The 22,958-nt window shown below is 51.9% G+C and overlaps 1 protein-coding gene across 1 annotated transcript; it reads left to right on the top strand.

Moving 5' to 3' along the window:
- Positions 1–14,931: 14,931 nt before the first annotated feature.
- Positions 14,932–21,379, top strand: LOC126488783 (keratin, type II cuticular Hb1-like). Its single transcript, XM_050122469.1, has 9 exons — positions 14,932–15,294; positions 16,715–16,923; positions 17,840–17,900; positions 18,026–18,121; positions 18,632–18,796; positions 19,026–19,151; positions 19,415–19,635; positions 20,732–20,763; positions 21,213–21,379. The coding sequence occupies exons 1-9, from the start codon at positions 14,932–14,934 to the stop codon at positions 21,377–21,379; spliced, it is 1,440 nt and encodes a 479-aa protein (XP_049978426.1).
- The last annotated feature ends 1,579 nt before the right edge of the window (positions 21,380–22,958 follow it).

Here is a 22,958-nt window from a genome sequence, read left to right as displayed (position 1 = left end):
CAGGAAGGTCACAAGTTCAAGGCCTACCTGGGCTATAGAGTGAGAGGCCAGCCTGGGCTATTGTGGCGCATGCCTTTAACCTCAGCACTGGGAAGGCAAAAACAGACGGACAGCTGAGCTCAAGGCTAGCCTGATCTGTATAGTAAGAACCTTTTGCAATAAATAAAGAGCTGAGAACAAGTTGGGTGATAGAGCGCTTACCTGGCACCGGGCATGAAACTTTAGGTTCCTTCCCCAGCACCACAAAATATGTAAGAGAATCTTCTGAAAGGCCCTATCAGGAAACAGGTCTAGCAGCCCAACAAAAAAAATCTGGACACAGCAGGAGGTGGCAGGAGACTTTCTGCTACCTGTCTTTACATCTCTGTCTCTCTCTGCCTGCCTGCATTTCTGTGTCTCTCTGTGTGTATCTATCTCTGCCTCTGTCTTTCTCTCTCTTATTCACGTTCTCTCCCCCTCTCTCTCACACACACAACATATATACCTTCTACAGAGTGACAGAGATTTCAGAGCATGTCCTTAGAGACATAGAGGCACTGAGCATGGACCATGAATGGACTGGCCTCTGTAAACCCTGTGAACCTCTGTGAGCCTAGGGTAATGCTACAGGTAGCAGGTAAGTCCATTGCTTTTCTTTTGGACATGGGAGCTACGTACTCTGTTCTAACGTCTCACTAGGGCCTTACATTCCCCTCACCAATTTCAGTCACAGGAGTAGATGGGACCCGTTCCTCCCCACTTAAAACTTTGCCACTGCCCTGCATTCTTGCAGGCAATTCTTCTCTCATTCTTTCCTAGTGATACCTGCTTGCCCTGCACCTCTACTGGGTCGAGATATTCTCAGCCGCTTCGTGGCCACACTCACTTTGGCCCCCACACACTCTCCTGAGTCACACTTTCTTCTCACTTTAACAGCCTCACAGGTTCCTACCCCAGACTGTTCTGTCCCTACCCTCCCTTATTCAGTAAATCCCCAAGTATGGGACACTTCTACTCCTGTGATTGCTACTCTCCACCAGCCAGTGCTAGTTCTTCTTAAAGACCCTTCACCCTTCCCTTCCAGACCCCAGATTCCCATTCCTGAAACCCACTGCTGAGGCCTTAAGCCTATCATCACCGTCTCCTATCTCAAGGACTTTTGATTCCTATTGACTCACCCTGCAACACTCCAATCCTTCCAGTGTGTAAGCCCTCTGGTGCTTACGGCTTGGTTCAAGACCTCCATCTTATAAATGAAGCAGTCATTCCAGTTCACCCTCTAGTTAACAGCCCTTACAATCTCCTCTCTAACGTCCCTCCTACTACCTTCTACTGTCCTGGACCTAAAATATGCCTTCTTTACTGTCCCTTTACACCCTGACTCATACTTCCTCTTTGCCTTCACATGGGAGGAACCCTGACTTCCGGTCCTCCAGACAGCTTACATGGACTGTTCTCCCTCAGGGTTTTCAGGACAACCCGCACTTCTTTGGTCAAGCTCTGGCTCGAAATCTCTCAAACTTTAACCCAGGTCCTAGCACACTCCTCCAGTATGTTGATGATCTTCTCTGCAGTTCTATATTGCCTCTGTCACAACAGGCCACCTCTGTGCTCCTGAACTTCCTGGATCCCTGGGATATTGAGTCTGACCAACTAAGTGTGACCTACAGTGGTATATTTGGGTTTTCAATTTAGCCCCAGTTCTAAGACCCTCACCTATGACAGGGTCCAGGCCCTGTGAAATTTAAAGCTCCCAATCACAGGGCTCAAATCCTCTCATTTTGGGGCCTGCTTGGGTTCTGCTATTGGATCCCTAGCTTTGCCATTACAGCCAAGCATCTGTACCAGGCAGCCAAAGAGACCCCCCCACACACACAGGGACTCTCACCCACCCAGCCATTGTCCTCTGCCACTTCTCTCTACTGCGAGAGGCCCTTCTAACAGCCCCTGCTCTTGCTCTTCCAGACCCCATAAAGCCTTACCATCTCTATACAGATGAGCGGTCTGGAGTGGCCACGGGAGTTCTAACCCAATAGGCTGGGCCTTTGAATCAGGCTGTTGCCTTTTTATCCAAACAGCTGGACTTCACTCTCTGTGGATGACATCCATGCCTGAGAGCCCTGGCAGCAGCAGCTGAACTCACTTGGGAGGCTCTCAAGATCACCTTGTCCAGGCCAATCATGGTATATTCCTCCCATCACCTCTCAGACCTTTTGAGACACTCCTCTCTCTCCCTCCTCAGGCCTTCATGAGTCCAGACTTTTCACTTACTTTTTCTAGAAACCCCCCACATTACTTTGGCTTCCAGTCCTGCCCTAAACCCTGCAACTCTCCTCCCTGTTCCCTCCCCCTCTGGTACCTCCTCTCACTCTTGCCCAGAGGCTTTAACCTCATCTTGGCCCAGTCTTCTAGACCAACCACTGGTCTTCTAGACCAGTCACTTACAGATCCCCAACTCACCCTGTTTGTTGATTTTGGAAAGTTCCCTTTTAGACAAATCAGGAAACTGACAGGCAACATATGCAGTGGTCACTTCCACTAACACAGTTGAAGCGACCCGCCTGCCAATGGGAACCTCCTCACAAAAGGCTGAATTAATTGCCTTGACTAGGGGGCTCCAAATAGCCAAGGGCCAACATGCTAATATCTATACTGACTCTAAATATGCCTTCTTAATAGTCCACACTCATTCTGCACTCTGGAAGGAAAGGGGCTTCCTTACTACCAAGGGCACTCCCATAGTTAGTGGACTTCTTATAGCCAACCTCTTGGAGGCCCTCCAGCTCCCTGCAGAAGCAGACATTATTCACTGTCGGGGACACCAGTCTTCCAAGGACCCAGTGGCCTTAGGCAATGCCAAGGCTGACTCAGTGGCCCCGGGGCTGGCCTCCAGCTCCTCTGATAACACAGAACACATTTTGTTCTTAACTCCATCCTATCAGCTCTGTTACCAACCTAAAGAGAGGGACGAGCTTATAAAAAAGGGGACCACAAAAACAAATGATGAATGGTTCTACTTAAATAACCATCCCATCCTTCCTCAAGACCAGGCATTGTCAATCATTACAGACATCCACCAGACCTTACACATAGGCCCCAAAGCTTTGTTCCACTTCTTGGAGCCCCTCTTTGACCCCACCCATCTCCGAGTTCCTATTCACAGGTTCACTCCTCCTGCCCAGGCCAACCCATAGGGGGCTCTTCACATACATCAGTCTCTACACCAGCTTTGTGGACACCAACAGGGCGAAGATTGGCAAGTTGATTTCACCCATATGCCTACTCATAAAAAAATAAAATAAATAAAATAAAATAAAAAAACTCTGTTATCTCTTAACACTTGTGGACACTTTTACAGGATGGATAGAAGCCTTTCCGGCCTCCAGGGAAACGGCAGATGTGGTGGCTCAGGTACTCCTGGACCAAATTATTCCTTGGTTTGGCATCCCACAAACCATCCAGATGGACAATGGACCAGCTTTCACTTCCAGGGTCATGGAGCTTGTGTCAGAAGCTCTCAACCATCTCCTGGAAATTCCACATTCCTTACCATCCACAATCCTTGGGAAAGGTGGAGAGGGCCAATGGACTCACCGAACAACAGCTAACCAAGCTCTCCATTGAACTCAGGTTATCTTGGCCCTCCCTTCTCCCCATTGCCCTTACTCACCTCAGGGCCACCTCATGTTCTCCTACAGGTCTGAGCCCTTTCGAGCTCCTTTATGGCAGGCCCTTTTTCCTCAACCATCACCTCCCAACCCAAATTCCTCCACTGACGGGGTATCTACCCTAGCTACCTCTCCCTTCTGAGGTCCCTTCTCCATTCACATGCTGACAGTTGTCTCCCTGCCCCCACACCAGTGGACCCTAATGCTCCTACATTGGCTCCGCTCTCCCCAAGGGACAGAGTATTCCTTAAACAGCTAGCTCCTAGGTTTCTTGAACCTGGATGGACAGGACCTCACACGATAATCCTCACACCCCCTCAGCTGCCAAGCTCCTGGGACACCCATGCTGGTACCATCTCTCCAGGCTCAAGCAGGCACCTACTCAGGACACTTGGTCTGTCCAACAGTTAGAACCTTCCACCCTTTGGTTTTCCAAGATGCCACAATGAAGGGCCTACCTGCTCCTCATCCTGGCACACACTCATCTTTGGTGATACAAACAAGACAGATAATAACAATATTTTTTTTCTCCTAGTCACCTGCCTTCTCTTCTCCTGCAAGAAACAGGTGCCTGGCGTCTTCAGGATGACAGTAAACAGGATGCCTCTCCAGCCACACCTCTTGCTGAGAGCAAACCCACCAACACCCAGCTCTCCCCTCCCCCATGTCTCTCCATGCCCGCAGGAAGTAGCCACACTTGAGTCGATGCCCCTTTATCCAAAGAGAGCCTAAAATGTTGGTCATAAGTATCACCTCAGCTTCCTGTCGCCCCTTATACAAACAGTCTGGAATGTAATCCCAGCCCCTGGCCTCCATCTTTGTAAGCCCCCTCCCCTGAGCCTGTCAAATATTGGCCCCTCCCCAGGAAAGGTCAAGACCACTCCTACAGGTTATTTAAATTGCTCCCTGTAGTGATAGGAGCGGTGAGGCTGTGTCCCAGGCACCCAGCCACCTGCATGGCTAGCTTATGCCCCAAAATAATTACACAGAAACTGTATTCTTTTAAACACTGCCTGGCCCATTAGTTTCAGCCTCTTAACCCATTTCTAATAATCTGTGTAGCACCACGAGGTGCGCTTACCAGGAAAGATCTTAACCTGCGTCTGTCTGGAGTGGGAGAATCATGGCGACTCCTGACTAAGCTTCTTTCTCCCAGCATTCTCTTCTGTTTACTCCACCCACCTATGGGTTGGCCTATCAAGGGGCCGAGGCAGTTTCTTTATTAATAAGAAATCACTCCCACATCAGCTCCCCAGAAAATAAACACGTGATCTTTCCTCTTTGGTGGTCATGTTGGCTTTCTGTACCCCTCCCCCTGCTAGGGCCACCTGAGAGCACAGAAGTCCAATTAAACCTGGATATCTTTTAATTTAGTTTGATATGGTCTAATTAGAATTATTTGTGTCGGCAGGGAGGCTCATTTTCAGGAATATTCCTGACAGTGATCTTCCTGCCTCATCCTGCCAGCACCAACCATCTTTTCTGCACACTCCCGAGAGCTGAGGTTGAAGGAGCAAAACAAAACGGTTCTTTTTCTTCTGTCTTTTTACTCTGTAGACTGACAAACAGGCTCTCTGGTGAGAACATGAATTGGACATCTATAGCAAGCAGAGGAATCTGAACTATAGGCCTCAGATGCTGTCTGGTAGCATTCTTAGCCTTTCTATTGGTGGAGAATAGTATTTTGTTAATACATCCACATCCTGTTTATCAAGATGTTAGGTTTGATACAGAAGTGGGCAAGGAATGGATCATTAGAGGCTAAAAAGAATTTATATATAATTAGGCTATCAGATAAGCAACCTTTCAAACACCCAAATAGTCACTGAAGTTTTTATCAGTCTACCAGCCTATGCATGCCACGGACCGTCCCTCTCGGAGACCACTATCCACGGGAGAACAGGGTGAAGGATAGGATAGCCAGGATACGATGCAAGGGAAATGACAGACAGACACACTGTGTAGTGAAAATCTGCTGCAACTTTACTTCTGCAAAGCTTCAGTTTTTGTACAAAACAGATCAAAGAACTTGGCAGGTGCATTACATCACCCCACTCAGGGTTCCAGACATAAATCAAGATTAAGCATAACCAAAATAGAGCTTCTTCTACGTGCTCCTTTCTACGTGCTCCTTTCTACGTGCTCAAGATGTTGGCAAGGACTTTTAGTTTTGTTTTGTCTCTTAGAATTCTGTCTCACACCATTATTTACATTCTACCGTGGGAGACCAATTCCCAGGGTCCTGTGTTTAGCTTTCCATCTATATAGTTTTTTATTCTTTGCTCCATATTCCCTAATAGTTTTCTCATTTTCTCAGGATAGTTCCTATACCAATATATTAAAGCTGGTCTCATGTTTTCAATAATTTCCTTTCTTTCCTTCTTACTATAAAGACACCAGGGCTTCTGAGATCTAGCTAATCTTTCCATAAAGGGGAATTTTCTCTAACTCTCCTTTTCTCTCTAAATCTGATTCACTATGACGATTCCCTCATAACATATCAACTTTAGCCGCTTCTATTTCATAATTAATAAAGTTTCCCAGGCTCATGTGGCATGGGGCATACTTTATTTTCTCAAGGACTGCTTTAATGAATGGTGGAGCCGAGCCAAGGACGTACTTTGATCTCTTGGTAAGCGGTCAGCTATACACAAGAAAATTAAGAAATACAGAGAAAGATCAGGCAAGGTGTCAGGAGGGCTCGCTCTTAGGGCCATCTCCAGATACGAGATCTGCCTATGGCATCAGGTCCTATCTCGACCACTGATTGCCAGGGGGACCACCTGGGGCTTCGCTCCAGGAAGCTCTAACCCCAATCCTTCAGCAGGCAAAAGCCAGCGCAGAGGCATTTTGTCACTACACGGCAGTCACTGCTGTGGACGTGGCATATGCAGACAGCTTCTCTCCAGGAATTCATATGAAGTGGGGGGAAGGGATAAGCTACAAACCAGGAAGGACATATACATTCCAAAGTAAAACACAGAAACGAAACTCAGGAATCCAGAGACAACACTGGAGTCTACTGCATACCTTCATCAACAGAAAGCCTTGGAAAACCAAGATGGTGAGGCAGCCAAAGAGCCAGAAAAGGATGTGTGAACCCTCTTTTACAAAGTGTGGTGGGCTGAATGAGAACAGCCTCACAGGCTCACATATGTGACTGCTTGGCCACAGCTGCTGGAACTGTTTGGGAAGGATTAGTAGGTACGGCCTTGTTGGAGGAGCTGTGTCATTGGTGTTGAGCTTTGAGACTTCAGAGGACCATGCCAGTCCAGTCCAGTTCTCTCTGTGTCCTGACTGCGGGGTCAGTTAGTTCTCTCTGTGTCCTGACTGCGGGGTCAGTTTGTAAGCTTCCAGGGACTGCTTCAGCACCTGTCTGCCTGTCTCAGCCGTGCTCCCCACTGTGACGGTCAAGGACTCAACCTCTGAAACCTTAGGCAAGTCCCTGGGTAAGTGCTTTCTCTTACAAGGTGTCTTGGCTATGGTGGTGTTCCAGCACAGCAATAGAACCGTCACCAAGACAGTAAGTACCCTGACCACAAGGTCTTCTAGAGGGGTACAAATGATTCCATCTGCCTTGCTATCTCTATGGGATGGTATGCACATGGGCTCCTTGGGCAGCCCAAAGGCAAAATGTCCTAACCCCTGAGAGGATGCAACAGGGTTGCTGCCTCAGAGCCTAGACAGCTGGGAGGGGGCTATGCACTTGGGGCCAAAGGACCTGCCTGTATGAGGTCCTGAGAAAGGACCTGGCTCCATCTCAGCAGGTGCTGACTGAGGTAAGCCAGCTCTCTGAGCATCTCCCAGTCAGCTAATCTCTGGAGTTGGGGTTACCAGAAAAGAGCACCCACCTCTGAACTAAAGAAGGGGACTAGGGGACCCCTAAAAGTCTCTGCATCTAATGGGCCTGGGGCACAGACTTGTGATTTCTACATCGAGGTAACCTTATCAAGATGCTGGGCCATCTGCCAAGAAAGCAGAATCTTGACTGTGGGACTGGCTGAGGCTGAGAGAGGGAGTGGCTACTTCATGTGACCCTGGGTTTGCAGCCAACACAGAGCACAGTGCACTTTAAGTGCCATGCATCTGGCTACCACCATACCCTCCAGGCCAGGTGATCTCAGACTACTGAGACTGAAAGTTGATCTTGCCAGCACTCACCAGTGTGGACACTGACACGTGGTCAAACACTGGGGGAGGCACCAATGAGAATGAGCTCCAGAATGGTAGTAGCGGTGGGGTCCTTATCAAGTTCAGAAGCAGTCACTGAAGCTGCTGCCCCCACCGCTACCTCCTCCACAGCAGAGTCCTGCTCCACCCTGCCACCTCAGATTCAATGCAGGCTGAAAGTCCTGCGGCGGAGGCTGGGAGGAGTGAAAGAAGTCACCCCAACAAGTCCTGGGGGTTCTGAGCAGGAGTGGGGCAGCACAGAAGTGGCCAATGTGGGGAGAAGGAAAGGGTGTGTGTGGCACTTCGTGCTGAAACTCGCCTCTGATTTCTGGAGATGGTTATGCTGCTAAGTAAGAGTGGCTGCAGCGCACGGGCTCCACTAAGCCTCAGTCAGCACACTTGATGTCAGAACTCTGTGTTACCCGTTTTTCTGGTCGCTGGAACGGAACATCTGACAGAATTAAGGGAAGAGGTTTGTTTGCACTAGAGGTTCAGGGGATACAGTGCATCATGGTGGAAAGGTCTGGTGGCTGAGTGGCTGGCCCTACGGCTGCTGCAGCAGGAGGTCACGGGCTATAGGCAGTAAGGAGAATGCGACTTGGACCATCAAGGCCTGCCCTCTGTTCCCACGGCTAGCCCCACCTCCCAAAGGTCCCAGTGTCACTAGCTTTCAAACAAGTGTTCAAAAACATAAGCCAGTAGAGATTTCAGGTTCACCCCAGGCCCTGAGAGTCACTCTGAGGGGCTCTAAGGAAAGCAGGTTAGGGGGTGATCGGAGGTGCAGGGTAATGGGCCCCTAAGGGACAGGGACAGGCCCAAGTGTGTCCCCAAAGACATGGAGAACAAGCAATGGACTAAAACGACCGGGACTGGGCTGGACTCTACCCGAGGCCTGCTTCCAGGACGCCCACCTCACCAGAACTCTCTTGTCTTAGATCCTGCAGGAACAGAGTGGGATCAAGGACAGGACAGAGTCTTCAGGTGACAATATCACTTTCCATGGTCCTTTCCCTGCCTCCGGCCAGGAGCTCCCTAGCTACACTGTAACCTCTGCTCAACAGACCCAACACCCTTCTACAGCCACAGCCACACTGAAACCCCTTCCTTCACCACCACCCCCACCACCACCCTCACCACCACCACCACCACCACCCTCACCACCACCACCACCGCCACCCCACCACCACCACCCCCGCACTCCCACACGCTCATACCCACCACACTCCTTGCATCCTTGGGGAGGGCTGGGAAGCTATGTGGGCTGGGAAGCTTAAAAAAGGTGCAGTCGGACTACTTCCATGTTTCCACTAGAGGGCTCCCTCACCCGGAGCCAGTTCCCTCAGTCACCATCAGGGAAAGCCCTTTCCTGACAAGAAACACTCCCAAGTCCAGGACCATGGGAAGTGGCTTCTCTCAGCTCTTTCCTGTGCGATTTCTCTCCTGCAGTGGCCTCCCTGGATGTGCTCAGCTCAAGGGAACCAGTCCAGACCGCAAGAAGCCACCCCCCAGGCCCAACACAGAGCTTGGGCTTCCCACCTCCAGCTCCTGCAGTCTGAGCCCCAAAGTCTCCTTCCAAGCTGTCCTTCACCAGAGACACTTGAAGATACACTTGAAGGTTCGGGCCCCAGCTGGCCCCCAGTTTCCTTTGTACATGGCAGAGAGCCAAGTGGGCCCCTCTGCTCATCCTCCACCTAGAGCTATCAATATTGCCTTCTTTCTTCCTTCCCCCCTCTCTCAGCCCCAAAGGATTCCTCTGCAACAGGTGGCATGCATTCATCACTATGAACTAAGCGGCAATGGTGCTGCAGTGTGTACAGCACTCATGCACGCATCCTGCTCCGGTGCCCAGCTCCTGCCTTGGTCCTCAGGTTCTGCTCTGCCTTTCATGCCTCAGCACCACGCAGCTTGTAAACACATCAACTTTGTCACATTTCCTTCTGGTCACCTTCGACCTTCATACCTTCTGACATGTCATGGTTTGTTAGCATGTACTTATCTCTAGCCAATCTGTGGTAGCTGAGGTTGCCTCTAACTTGCTTCTGTAGAAATAATGCCACAGCGAATGACCTTGTCCTCGTAAGAGAAGTAACTGCTCTCAGATTTGAGGTTGAGGTCCTCTCAAGAGTGGGATTGCTGTTTGCTGGGTAGCCATTCACACTACACTACTACTGTTACTACAACAAATATCTGAAGCTAGCAAGGAATGAAAGAAAACAAGGCTTTCAGCTCATTATTTTGGAGGAAGAAGCGTCCAAACAGCACAGTTAACTGCTGGGCTTTAATGCTGCCTCAGCACAGGGATTTGGCACCATGGGAGGAGCATGCAACAAAGATTGCTGGCTCACCTAGGCTGGCTGGCCAGAGAGCTCCCAGAATGGCCATCTCCTGCCAGCGCTGGGGTGACAGGAGGCACAGCTACACTCAGCTTTTTACACAGACACTGAGAACTCCAAACTCAGGTCACCATGCTTGCACGGGAAAGACTCTTAACCAATTGAGCTATCTCCTCCACCCCACCCACCTCTGCTCCCTTCTTAACCCACTGAGCTATCTCCCCACCCACCCCACCCCACCCCACCTCACCTCTGCTTCCTTCTTCTCCCCCGCCCCCCAGACAGGTTTTCTCCGTAGCTTTTTGGTTCCTGTCCTGGAACTAGATCTTCTAGACCAGGCTGGCCTTGAACTCACAGAGATCTGCCTGCCTCTGTCCCCGAGTGCTGGGATTAAAGGCTTGCGCCACCTCTGCTCCCTTCTTAACCCACTGAGCTATCTCCTCCACCCACCCAACCCCACCTCTGCTCCCTTCTTTTCTCTCTCTCTCTCTCTCTCTCTCTCTCTCTCTCTCTCTCTCTTTCTTTCCTTCATTGGGGGGGGACTAGTAATTCCAGTATGTTCCAGCACAACCTTGAAAATGGGTGTTATGGCTTGAGTGTGGCATGGCCCCCACAAGCTGCTGCTTAGAATGTTCTGTCCCATCTGGTAACATCATTGTGGACACAGAATCGAGTTGGCCAGTGTAGAACTCTCGGGGCAGAGCTTATGGGCATAACTTGATTTCTGTGCTCCCTGGTCTGCTGAGATAATGAGCAAACAGAGCCCCCAAGGTCCCATTGCCATGGATATGAGTGGTTCTAGTACCACACCTTTCCCCGATGGTGGACTGTGTCCCCTGAACAGTGACCAGAACATAGCTTCCTCCCTTGGGCTGTTTCTATGAGATATTCTGTTATACATAAAATAAAATGTAAGTAATATAATGAGCATCTCTTGTCGGCACGGGCCTCAGGTTCATCCTTCAGATGTGACATCCTCTGCGCTCCATGCACATAGCTACTCACCTGCCACGCTCCATGCTTTTCTGAGATGCTCTTCTTCCATCCTTCCCAGCCTCCAGCTGCTGCTGAGACCCACAGGTGCACCCATCACACCAGTCTTGACCACCTGCTTGTCAGTCGCCATTTAATTGAGGCATAACTGCAAATTGACCCAGCTGACCAGCTGGCCCCTGGAGGACACATGGCGTGTAGTAAATTCTCCTTTGTCCTGTGAGGAGCATGGTGTTTTTGCAACATGCAGCTGTCATGTGTGGCAGGGACCGCTGGCCATTGTGCATGGTGGCTTCACAGGTGGAAACGCCAAGGTTGAAAGAAGAGAGGCCATAAAGGCCTGGAACAGAGCCCTAGATGGGGTGAGTTGATGCGTTTCACATATACCAGCTGGCTAGCTCATCATCATAGAGCCCAGGCTAGCTCATCACAGAGCCCAGGCAGCCATGGCACCATTCTACAGCTGAAGAAAGAAACCTTGCAGAGATTAACTACCCTTTCACACCAATTCAATCCAATTCAGAATTCGTACCTACATGTCCTGACTCCCAGTCCCTCTGGCTGGCCAGCAACAGCTTCCCCCAAATAAATATCACTTCTACAAGCAGCCGGGCACCAGGCGGGTAGGCCCCAGCCCAGGCAAGTCCCTTGGTCCCACAGGTTCACATTGAATGATTTGTGTTAAGAAAACTGAAGGACACGTGTGGAGATATACCTACCTACTAACATTTGCATGCATTTGAGATCATTTGGAACACAGGGGTGTTCCTTAAAATTCAATTAAGAGAGGACAGAAACAAAAGCAAAGTCCCATGGCTACTAAGACACGAAGATTAGAAGTAGCCAAGCGAGGGAGAGTGACTATGAAGCCAGGCGTTCAGATGAGTACAACCAGAAAAACACAATTAGGAGGACAGCCAGGTGGGAGCAAGAGCCCAGAACAACAGACAGGACTCAGCAGGTTGGCTAAGCAGGGCCTGCAGGTGACCCAGGCAGCTGAGGCATCAAGGAGCAGCCCAGAGCAGGCACAGAACACAGACCTTATGACTGAACTATAGTCTCAGCCAGAGCCTTTATAAGGCCTTGGTCAAAGCCAGAACCAGTCATAGCTGGATCGCAGATGGGCAGAGCCAGTCTTGGTTGGGGAGAGCTGCCTAGGGCCCTTTGCCTATTTCCCTGTCTGTGTCTATATTCAGGGGCTCCCAGGTCCCCGTGTCTTTGTTCTTTGGCACGTATACGTGTGAACTCTAATTTAGGCTTTTGAGGTGGCAATGGTCGCCTCATAAATCCATGGCTATTTTCTGCTGTCCAGGGTGTGGCACTTGGCATCTCACTGGTCATGACACTGTCCCTTTGCAAGGTCTTGCTGGTTGCCCAGTCACCCTGTAAGCATGAACTTGGGGTGGGGTGACCCTTCCCATGGCTTGAGCTGGTACCATTTAATCCTACACCAGCAAAGCATGTGCTATGCCACTGCCATTTTAATTTTACACACAAGGGCAGCCAGAGCAGCCTGGGCCTCACGCAGCACAAGTAGGAGACCCGGTTGCCAAGGAAGCCTTGAATGTTGGGAGTCTGTGCAACAAGAGCCGGACAGCAGTGAACATCATCATGGCTCCTTGAACTGAGGAGGTGTGCTTGTCTATACAAAGTCCCTCAGAGAAAGGACCCGAGTGATTCCAGCTCCAGGGCTGTGACAGATGAGCTAGCCAGACAACAATGGGGCAACAAGGAAGATGGGCTTCCAGAAAGACTCACCACCCCTCAGCACTTCAAGGACCTGGTCCCACGTGACTGCTGAAGCAAGACATTCCTGATGCTTCCCTCTGCACAGGGGAGAAAGGAGCTGGGTTTTCTTGGGTGTCTGGCAGTTGTAAACCTGCTAAGGCTTAGCATGATGGAAGGAGTCAGCCCCGCCCTCCGTCCAGCAGCTGCAGAGATCCCACTAGGCCCGAGCCTCAAGGCCAACACCATGGTGGTCTCTCAGACCAGATGCCCTTTTCCAACACCCCACACACATTGGCCTGGTTGTGTGGAGGCCTGAGTATAGGGTCCAAAAGAGCCCTCTCCTCCACACCCCTGGCAAGTGTGGCCCAGCTTCCTGACAAGTTCCCCATAACAGACAGGTTCCTCTTCATTCCAAAAGCTCACTGCAGAATGTGCTTGGTCCACACTCCCACACCCCAAGAAGGAGGGAAGGGCAAAAGGTGAGGTGCTGGTGGGATGCGTGGAAGGTTATTTTTAGCTCAGCCTGTAGCTTACTCACAAATGGTCCCATCAAAGGAATCATTCTCAAAGACCATCAAGAGACGTGTGCCTAGGAGGATTTATGAGCTTAGACACCAGGTTAGGGAACTCTCCTAGATCAGCCATCACGTGACCTAGACTTAAAGATAAGGACAAAGGGCTTTCAGGACAGTCCCCCGAGTCTCAGCCTTAGGCCACTCAGTGAGTCCTCCCTAGGGGAGGACTAGACCGCATTTCAGACCCCATAGGCCCCACACAGTACTTTTCCTGTTTCCCAGTGGATGCAGGGACACCAAGACAGTCACTGAGCTTGCTGCTTGTTCTTTGTCAGACCCTAGCTCCTGAGCCCGGACACTAAAGAACATTCTTCCCAGTTGCAGCCTCTCCATTACCCATTGGCCAAAAGCTGGTTTCCCCAAACTCTTCCCACGCTACCCACCTCCAAAGCTGAATCCCCAGAGAGCAGCACTGTGGCTATAGCCAAGGTGACCGAGTTGGCATTTCCTGGAGAATAGAGGAATGAGAAGTCTCCAGACCAGAGCTAAACTATAGTGTCTGGGGTCCTCTCAATTTATCCCCTTCCCGGTTCTTCTCAAACCCACCTTCAACTCCCCACCAAGATACCTGGAACTCTGGGAGCCTGTTCTCAAACCTTGCTCCAGATCCGACCTGCAATGCCATCTGGAATTCAAGCCACAGTTCTCAATCTGTGACATGTGACCCCTGGGTTGCATAACAGACATCCTGCACATCAGGTATTTACATTACAATTCATGACAGTAGCAAAATCACAGTTCTGAAGCAGCAACAAAATAGCAGTATGATTGGGGTCAGCACAAAGTGAGGAACTGTGTTCAAGGTTCACAGTGTTGGGAAGGTTGAGAAGCACTGCTCTCATGTCTACGCGGATCATTCCGCCTTGCCTCGTCCCACATGCCAGCTGCTCTCCCTGAGCTGGGAATACCCAAAGTGCAGAGGACAAGCTCGGTTCCCACTCCAGTCTCCTGAGTCCCCACCCCCACCCCACCCTGGCCAGGCTCCAGGAAAGAAACAACTGGACCTTATCTACCTGCCCTTTGGATGGGGACAGATGAGGAGGAAATGTTAGGGACACAGTCCCTCATAGGGAAAAACAGACCAGCCGCTCTCCCAAAGCCAGTCAGCTCTCCAGGATCCATAGCCCGGGTAGATCCCTTCTGGAAAAGGATTCAGAGAGCATGGTCCGAGGGGATCCCCTTGCCTTCTCTCCCAGAGACCACAGGAGGGGCAGAGGCCCGGTAGAAGCTTGTAAATGGCTTTGAAGATGAAACAGGCCTGTGGCCAAGGGTTGTTGACACAGCCACACTAGGAGGCAAGCGAGTTGGAGCTTAAGAGGCCGGGCGCTGCCAAGCCAATAAAACATAGCTATTGTCTCTTCTTTGCCTCGTTTAATGCCAGCTACTGCGGGCATATAAAAGGGCCATCAGCGACCCAGGGAACACACGGCCTCAGCTCCATCCACTGTCAACTTCTCTTCTCTTCGCACGTGTCCATCCTCCACCATGACCTGTGGCTTTCGAACTGGAAACTTCAGCTGTGCCTCAGCATGTGGTCCCAGGCCTGGCCGCTGCTGCATCTCCGCAGCTCCCTACAGGGGTATCTCCTGCTACCGTGGACTCTCAGGGGGCTTTGGCAGCCACAGCGTCTGTGGAGGCTTCCGCTCTGGCTCCTGTGGACGCAGCTTTGGATACCGTTCTGGAGGCGTCTGCGGACCCACACCCCCCTGCATCACCAGCGTCTCTGTCAATGAGAGCCTGCTCACGCCCCTCAACCTGGAGATCGACCCCAATGCTCAGTGCGTGAAGCATGAGGAGAAGGAACAGATCAAGTGCCTCAACAGCAGGTTCGCAGCCTTCATCGACAAGGTGGGTGTCCTGAGCCAGGCCCTTCCTGGGGCCCACCATATGCACAGCCAAGGCTGGGGGCTGAGGGGGAGTCAGAGTGAATACAAACCCATTGAACCCCCAAGGCCAGGGGGACACAGACAGACAGAGACTGGAAACAGTACCTTCCAGTTTGACATGGGGAAACAAGCTGAAAACAGAACTGGGGCCTACAGAACCCAGGCACAACTGCCCTCTGGGACTTTCTAGCATGTGAGACCAAGTCATGCTCATGCAGGAAGGTGGTGTCCTCCCTGATCAAGGGCAGAGAGAGTAACTGTGGAGACTGAAAGCTCATCCCCCAGGGCTGCTTTAATCCCATGTAGCTGCTGCGCCAGTGTACCTTGTGCAAGCTACTGCACTGGAGCCCAGCATGCGACCTGAGCTGCGGTCCCAGCCATAGAGGAAGGCAGTCTCTGTATGGTCTGGTCTCCACAGACATCCACTGCAGAGCCAGAGCAAACTCGAGCCTGCAGCCTTCTGCACAGAATCCAGGCAGCCACATGCAGCTGAGGTTTGAACACAGGGAGGAAGATTTGGGCTCCAGGAGAGAGCAGCTCTGGGATGGGGAGAGCTGTCCAGAACTGGCACACACAAGACACTAAAACCAGCACAGGAAAGAACTCGCCAGGGATACAGCAAGGTTATCAGATGAAGTCATCTACATCCGAGAGTGGACCAAGCTGGGGTGGGGAGACACAGGTAACGTGCAGCATGGGACCCAATAATCTGTTATTATCAGGTAGGCTCTGCTCCTGCAGGTCAAGGGTCTCTCTCCACAGCCAGCACATTCCCTGGCCTTCAAACCCACTCTTGAGGGTAAGGGTGCAACACGGGCATTTCTGTACTCATACCCCACATGCCTGTTACTCTAATTGTGTTGTTGCTGCAGGGTTCCATAACTGCCACACACTTCGCTTTCTAGAGTTAACTATCTAAACAGGCCCGCCGTACATTTGCAAGTTGGCTGTCACAGCTGCTTTGATGTGTTGCCTTCTCAGGGTATACCTCTCTGCACTTTGAGACAGGAACTATAACCACCCCCTCTGCAGAAGGTTAAGTGCCTTATCCAAGGTCACATACTAAGAAGAGGCAGCTGAGAGTGGGGAGATGGTTTAAGCACATTTCATGACCCCAGGTGAACTGCCTGAAGTTAGTGCTCAAGAAGGAGCCCCAGGTGGTAAACTGACTCAGCCCCAGTGTGGTTATGCAAAGATGACACGCCAACAAAGGAGGACATGGGCTTCCATGTGTTGTTGCTGCATTCACACAAACACACACACATACATGCACGCACACATGGATGCACACAAACATACGCACACATGCGTGTACATGCGTGAGCACCCTTACCTTCTGATCCTGCAAAGGTCCATTCTCAGACTTTAATTCTGAATGGCAGGTGCGCTTCCTGGAGCAGCAGAACAAGCTGCTGGAGACCAAGTGGCAGTTTTACCAGAACCGCAAGTGCTGTGAGAGCAACGTGGAGCCTCTGTTCGAGGGCTACATCGAGACCCTGAGGAGGGAGGCTGAGTGTGTGGAGGCTGACAGTGGGAGACTGGCTGCTGAGCTCAACCACGCCCAGGAGGCCATGGAGGGCTACAAGAAGAGGTGAGAGTTGCTGGGCAGTCTTGGCAGGACCTCCCTGGGTACATAGGAACATCTGGCCTGTGGCTGACTTCTTTGCCTGCCTAGGTCAGGAAGCCCGCCTCCACCTTGTTCATTAAGGAGCTTCTTTCCCTGGTTTCCTCCAGGCAGAGCCCCTCTCCTTTGCAAGATAGATTGTCATCAGCCTCCCCGAAGGGGTACAAGGCTGCCTTCTCCACCCAACAAACTCTCTGGGGAGACCTACATCTCCTGGTCTACAGAACTAGCCCTTAAGCCTCTGGATGCTGCTGTTAGGGTTTCCTCACCCACTCTCTTCTCCAAAACCTTCTGCACCCAGGTAGACCCAACAGGATGCTACTAATCCAGCCAGCAGTGTGCATGGTCTCTGCCCGTGGGGGGGGTTACCGTCTGCTGGGATGCAGGCATGGCATGGTCACATATGGAGACTTTCAGTTACATGTGACACAGCCATGAAGGATGGGCGCTGAGTCGTAGAAAGCTTCTGTTTCTCAAAGGGACCAGCCTTCTTCGGTGTCATGTTTTGCTATGGCCTCCAGCCTCTATCCTTGTCTATGAGTAGGCCTTCCCACAGAGTGGTCCCTGGGCTCATTCCAAGAAGATAATAAACAGGGTGTCAAACAAAGGCTCAGAGCAAAGGATAAGGAAAAATGTCATCTCCCTCTGCCCAACCTCACACATGCACTCACGCACGCACACACACACACACACACACACACACACACACACAAATGCACAGCTTCCAAATATCACGATCCTGTCTCTACTGCAAAGACCCAATGTTCCTATGGGCCTGTGCCTAGAGCCTGGCCTCTTAGGAGGCCTGGAGTTCAGGCTGCTTTCTGAGACAGCTTCATGACCACCCCAACCTGAACAAGGCCTCCTCTCCCCCCTGCCTCAGGTACGAAGAGGAAGTTGCACTCCGGGCCACAGCAGAGAATGAATTTGTGGCTCTGAAGAAGGTGAGTGATTGAAGCTAGTCCCTACCCAGTTCCGTACACCCTGTCCCCTCTGGCCTGCCACTCATCAGCCAGATGCCCCAAACCCGAGGAGGAATTAGAATTCTGGCTCTCTGCAAATCCCACAGGATGTGGACTGTGCCTATCTGCGCAAGTCAGACTTGGAAGCCAATGCAGAGGCACTGACCCAGGAGATCGACTTCCTGCGGCGACTGTATGAAGAGGTAAGGGTGATAGCCTTGGCAAGCACACATGAGACTCAGAAGGAATCCCCAAACCCACCAAGCTCCCCCTATAAGGAACTAAATCTGACACATGAGGCCAGGTTAGAGACTGGAGAACTTGGGCAGGGGCCTGAAAAGCCAAGCAGACTAGATGAACTGTTCACCCAGAGACCACCTAGTCCTTCCTGAACCAACAGGTATAGCCCAGCCCTGCTGGCCCTAAGGCAAGTCTAAGAGAACATCAGACCCCAGGGCACAGTCTGTCCCTAAGGAACTATCCAGAGACAGCCTGGATTCGCTGGGCCTAAGCAACTCCACAAGTGAGAATTTGGGAAATGCTTGTGGCTGCCTCCGAGGGAAAGTTAGACACAGAAAGCGGTCTCTTTCTAGGGGTAGTAGTTCTGCTACAAATATGACTGACAGGCTCCAAGAGAGTCGTGGGGGTTGGGGGAATGGCGGGTGAAGAAAAGCCCAGATAACCTGACTATCTTCCTCCCTCTCCTCCTGCAGGAGACCCGAATCCTCCATGCCCACATCTCAGACACCTCTGTCATCGTCAAGATGGACAACAGCCGGGACCTGAACATGGACTGCATCGTGGCTGAGATCAAGGCTCAGTATGATGACATTGCCACCCGCAGCCGGGCAGAGGCCGAGTCCTGGTACCGCACCAAGGTGAGTGGTCACAACACCTGTCCTGAGATGCGACAGTGGGAAGGACTCCGGGCTCTATCAGAAAAGGCTTCTTGTATCCCAAGAATCACAAGAAGATTGCAGACAGCACTCAGGTGGGGGGAGGCAACCCTGGCTGAGCACCGTGCTGCTGTGTGTCTTGTGCACTCAGTGGCTGTGCTCACTGGGTCCTGTGTCCCATGGCATCTATCTCTGCTTCCCCCATCCCCAGTGTGAGGAGATGAAGGCCACAGTGATCCGGCATGGGGAGACCCTGCGCCGCACCAGAGAGGAGATCAACGAGCTGAACCGCATCATCCAGAGGCTGACGGCCGAGATTGAGAACGCCAAGTGCCAGGTATGTGGGGGTCAGCTGTGCTGAGACCAGGGAGGCTGGGCTCCTACTCAGTGCCATAGGGCCAGCATGTGCGCGGCCTGGATCTTACCATTTAGTGTACCTCCTATTTATGTATGCCCACGGTCACTCAGTTTGACCCATGTGAACAAGGCACAAGGCTGCTTCTAGAATGTCCCCAACTAGTGGGTAATACTGGATAACATGTTGATAACTGAAAGAGACCCAGGGACCATAGTCCATCCCATTCTCTTCTGTGTTCCCAGAACACCAAGCTGGAGGCTGCAGTGACCCAGTCTGAGCAGCAGGGAGAGGCCGCCCTCACTGATGCCCGCTGCAAGCTGGCTGAGCTGGAGGCTGCCCTACAGAAGGCCAAGCAGGACATGGCCTGCCTGCTCAAGGATTACCAGGAGGTGATGAACTCCAAGCTGGGCCTGGACATCGAGATCGCCACCTACAGGCGCCTGCTGGAGGGCGAGGAGCAGAGGTGAGTTTCTGGCCCACTTCACTGCCTTGGGAACTTCCCCTGCTTAGACTGCCTCCCACCTGCACATCTCAGTTTCCAACCCAAGAACCAGCAGAAGCTAGAGCCATTTCTGCCTGGAGCCCAGTGCTCTTGAACTGGCCTTGGGTGGCTTCATTCCATAAGCCCCTGGCACCACAAGCCAGAACTCCAACCATCATAGGTGCCTGCTAGAACTAGAACCAAAGTGCCCTACCTCTGGGTCAGAACTCTCTTGGGTCCTTACTCTTGGCTCTTCCAAGATGGGTACCTTGCCTATAGGTCCATGGGTCTTGCCCTGGGTTTGAGCAGTTGGCCAACTTCTGCCCATGGCCTGTGTGCTCAGGAGGGCACCTTTGACCACAGTGCTGGACAGAACAGCACAAATTCTGGGGGCTTCCCTCTGACTGGTAGTTTCAGGGGAGCTGGGTCCACTGTAGCGAGGAGAGTGGTAAGGCAGCTCCGCCCACAGCAGTGGAAGGATGTTAAGGCGGCACAAGGCAGGAACTTGCTCCCTTTCGGTCTGAAGATTTCAAAGGGCTCTCTAGTGGTTGGCTGCTTTGCTTCTCTGATCTTCATATTGAAGCCCAATATCTGTCTCTTGGTTTTTATTAATTGTCCTACAGAATGTGGTGAGGTTGTTCTCATGGCAGCAGACTAGACAGGATCAAGAGCCAGAGACTAGAGTGTAACCTTTGAAGTCTCTCTTCTGGTGACCTACTATCTCCAGTTCAACCCCGCCTCTTAAAATTCCACAGCTTCCCAAAACAGCATTAGAGACCAACCCTTCAAAGTGTGAGCCTGTGGTGGGCCATTTCTTCCTAAAGCTGGGCCTAGCCAAGTCTGTCAGAGACCTGTTTGGGCTACACATTGCAGAATCAGGTGAATGAAGGCAAGTGAGACTTGAAGTCAGTCTGAAGTCTGTTCAGTATAGCGCACCCTGCATGGCCACAACCACCACAAAGACGCCTTTGTCTAAGTGACAAAGATAAGGATGAGTGGTAATGTAGTATCTGAGGAAGCCCTGGTGATGCCTCGTTCTGACTACTCTCCCTCCTTCCCTTTCCTTTCCTCTGCTCAGGCTGTGCGAAGGTGTTGGAGCCGTGAATGTCTGTAAGTATAATGAACCCTGAAAGGAAGCTGTAGCCTCGGGCATCAGCAAAGATTTCCCGGTGTGCTATACAGACACTGGACAAACATCACTAACAGCTCCAATCATGTGTACGAGGTTGTTCATGCAGAAAAAGACACTGAGGTCAGCTCCCAGAGTGGCTGCAGTGGGAAAGGGGAAGGATACCACTCCAAGGGACTTCAGAAGTCACTTAGTATAATGTCTGCCTTGTAGAAGTGGAGGAGCCATGTCCACAAAAGGACTCACATAGCAGAAGCTGGCCCATAACTCAGGCCTCCTGGCTCCTAAGAGGAGGCTTTCCTGCACAATTTACAGACTGAGGGTTCTTTGTGACCTTCCCCAAAGGCTGGAGCAACCAAACTGACCAAAGGAAGGATATTGACTGGGTGACCACCAGCCAGGCTTTGAGACTCTTTCCTTGTTCTTACAGGTGTCAGCAGCTCTCGTGGTGGAGTTGTGTGCGGGGATCTGTGTGTGTCTGGCTCCCGGCCAGTGACAGGCAGTGTCTGCAGCGCCCCCTGCAGCGGGAATGTGGCAGTGAGCACTGGCCTGTGTGCGCCCTGTGGGAGTGGCTCCTGCTACCAGGGGAGGTGTTAGAGGTCCAGAGGGAGCCAGGAAGTGGCCTGCCCCACAAGACTGACCACAGTGGCCTCAAGCTCTGCTGCCCTTGTGTTCTGAGAATACATTCCCCATTCCCAGCAGCTTCCCTCTGCCCAGCTACCAGCCAGCAAGGAGCCTGCTGCTGAGAGATCAGCCTCCTGCCTCAGTTACAACCCTGGAGGTGCCCAGTGCTGCTTCCTGAGACCTCAGCCTCTAGGCCCTGTTGTGTAATAAACTGTGCCTACTCTCAGAGCTGTGTGTGATGTCATGCTTTCTTAGGGTGAGCTCATGCTGTCACCTAGGGAGCACTGGCCTGTCCTTGTGATAGACATCTACAGGGTCCGATCTCAAACATCCCCACCAGGCAGAGCTCAAAGCACGGCTGCCTATACCACACCTACGAGGCCCTGTGGCTTTGGGGGTATGCTCCCAGTGTTGCCCGCCAAAGAGAGATGCGATGCCTAATACCTGTTTCTCCCAGATGCACATCCTTTCTTCATTCCCAGCAGCCTTCTCAATCATCCTGAGGTTGGGACAGCGAGACAATGGGCTTCCCGCTTCCATCCTGAAGGAAACAGAGGCCACAGGCTCTGCTGAAAGACAGGGTTGCATGTCTGTCTGTCTGCCTGCCTGCCTGCCTGTCTGCCTATCTGACCATCCATCTGTGTGTGGGTTTGGGAGGTACTGGGGGACATCTGTCTGTCTGGCCATCCATCTGTTTGGGGGGAGGGGTTGGAGGTAGGTGTCTGTTTGTGTGTTGGTCCATTGAACTGTGAGGGAGTATGTATGTCTGCTGTCTTTTTGTATGTCCGTCACTGTGGATCCCCCCACACCCCACTGTCTTCTCCCACATATATTATTCCCCTCACCCCAACACCACACTCACATCATAGCAGCAACTATCAGGAGTTGTGGTGCTCTTTGTGTTGCTCTGGTTCCCACTCCTTGTTGCCATGGCCACTTCTCTGCTTTGTTCTCAGCACCCGAGCATCTCATCCCCAACACTAGGATGGTCACTCTGTTCTTCCTGGCCTGACATCACTGGTCCTGGGGATGGTCCAGAAGAGAAGACCCGGAAAGGCTCTGAGCCCAAGCTGGAGAACCAGATCTCCCATGCTCTCTAACCCATGCATCCATCACTGTTTCCCCCCCACACACCCCCTCTTCCTCAGCACTGCTGAAGCCCATGACCACCTCCCCACCTACCCATACCCACTTGAAAGCATCCTCCCCCCTCACTGTTTAGGTCTTAGGCCCTCTTGATCTATACCAAGCTCCCTGTCTCGGTCTCTCCTCCATCCGTGGCCCCTAAGTCTCCAGCCTTTCCCTCCTACTTCATAGGCTCTCACCACCCCCCATGGGTATCACTTACTGGTTCACACCCCTCACCCTGCAGCCTCGCCTTGAGCACTCGGGGCCCCTCTACCTTTTTGCCCTGACCCTGGACCACTGCACCAGCCTCCACCTTAGTTCCCACTATGCTCAAGGTCCTGCTTGGTTAAGCCCGAGACCAGGCTCAGAACCCTGATGCCTTCACTAGCCTCACGGCTCAGCAGCCCCCATGCCGCCACTCCAC

The sequence above is a fragment of the Alexandromys fortis genome, unplaced genomic scaffold (genome assembly GCF_014885135.2).
Source record: "Alexandromys fortis isolate MF-2015 unplaced genomic scaffold, M_Fortis_MF-2015_v1.1 scaffold_216, whole genome shotgun sequence".
Classification (NCBI taxonomy): Eukaryota; Metazoa; Chordata; class Mammalia; order Rodentia; family Cricetidae; genus Alexandromys; species Alexandromys fortis.
The sequence above is the reverse complement of the archived record's forward strand: the minus strand, read 5'-3'. Positions and strand labels throughout refer to the sequence as shown.

Coding starts and splice junctions, on each gene's coding strand:
- LOC126488783 (XM_050122469.1), top strand. CDS start 14,932: ATGACCTGTGGCTTTCGAACTGGAAACTTCAGCTGTGCCTCAGCATGT. Junction 19,636..20,731: donor CTGGAGGGCGAGGAGCAGAG/GTGAGTTTCTGG, acceptor TCCTCTGCTCAG/GCTGTGCGAAGGTGTTGGAG. Junction 20,764..21,212: donor TGTTGGAGCCGTGAATGTCT/GTAAGTATAATG, acceptor TTGTTCTTACAG/GTGTCAGCAGCTCTCGTGGT.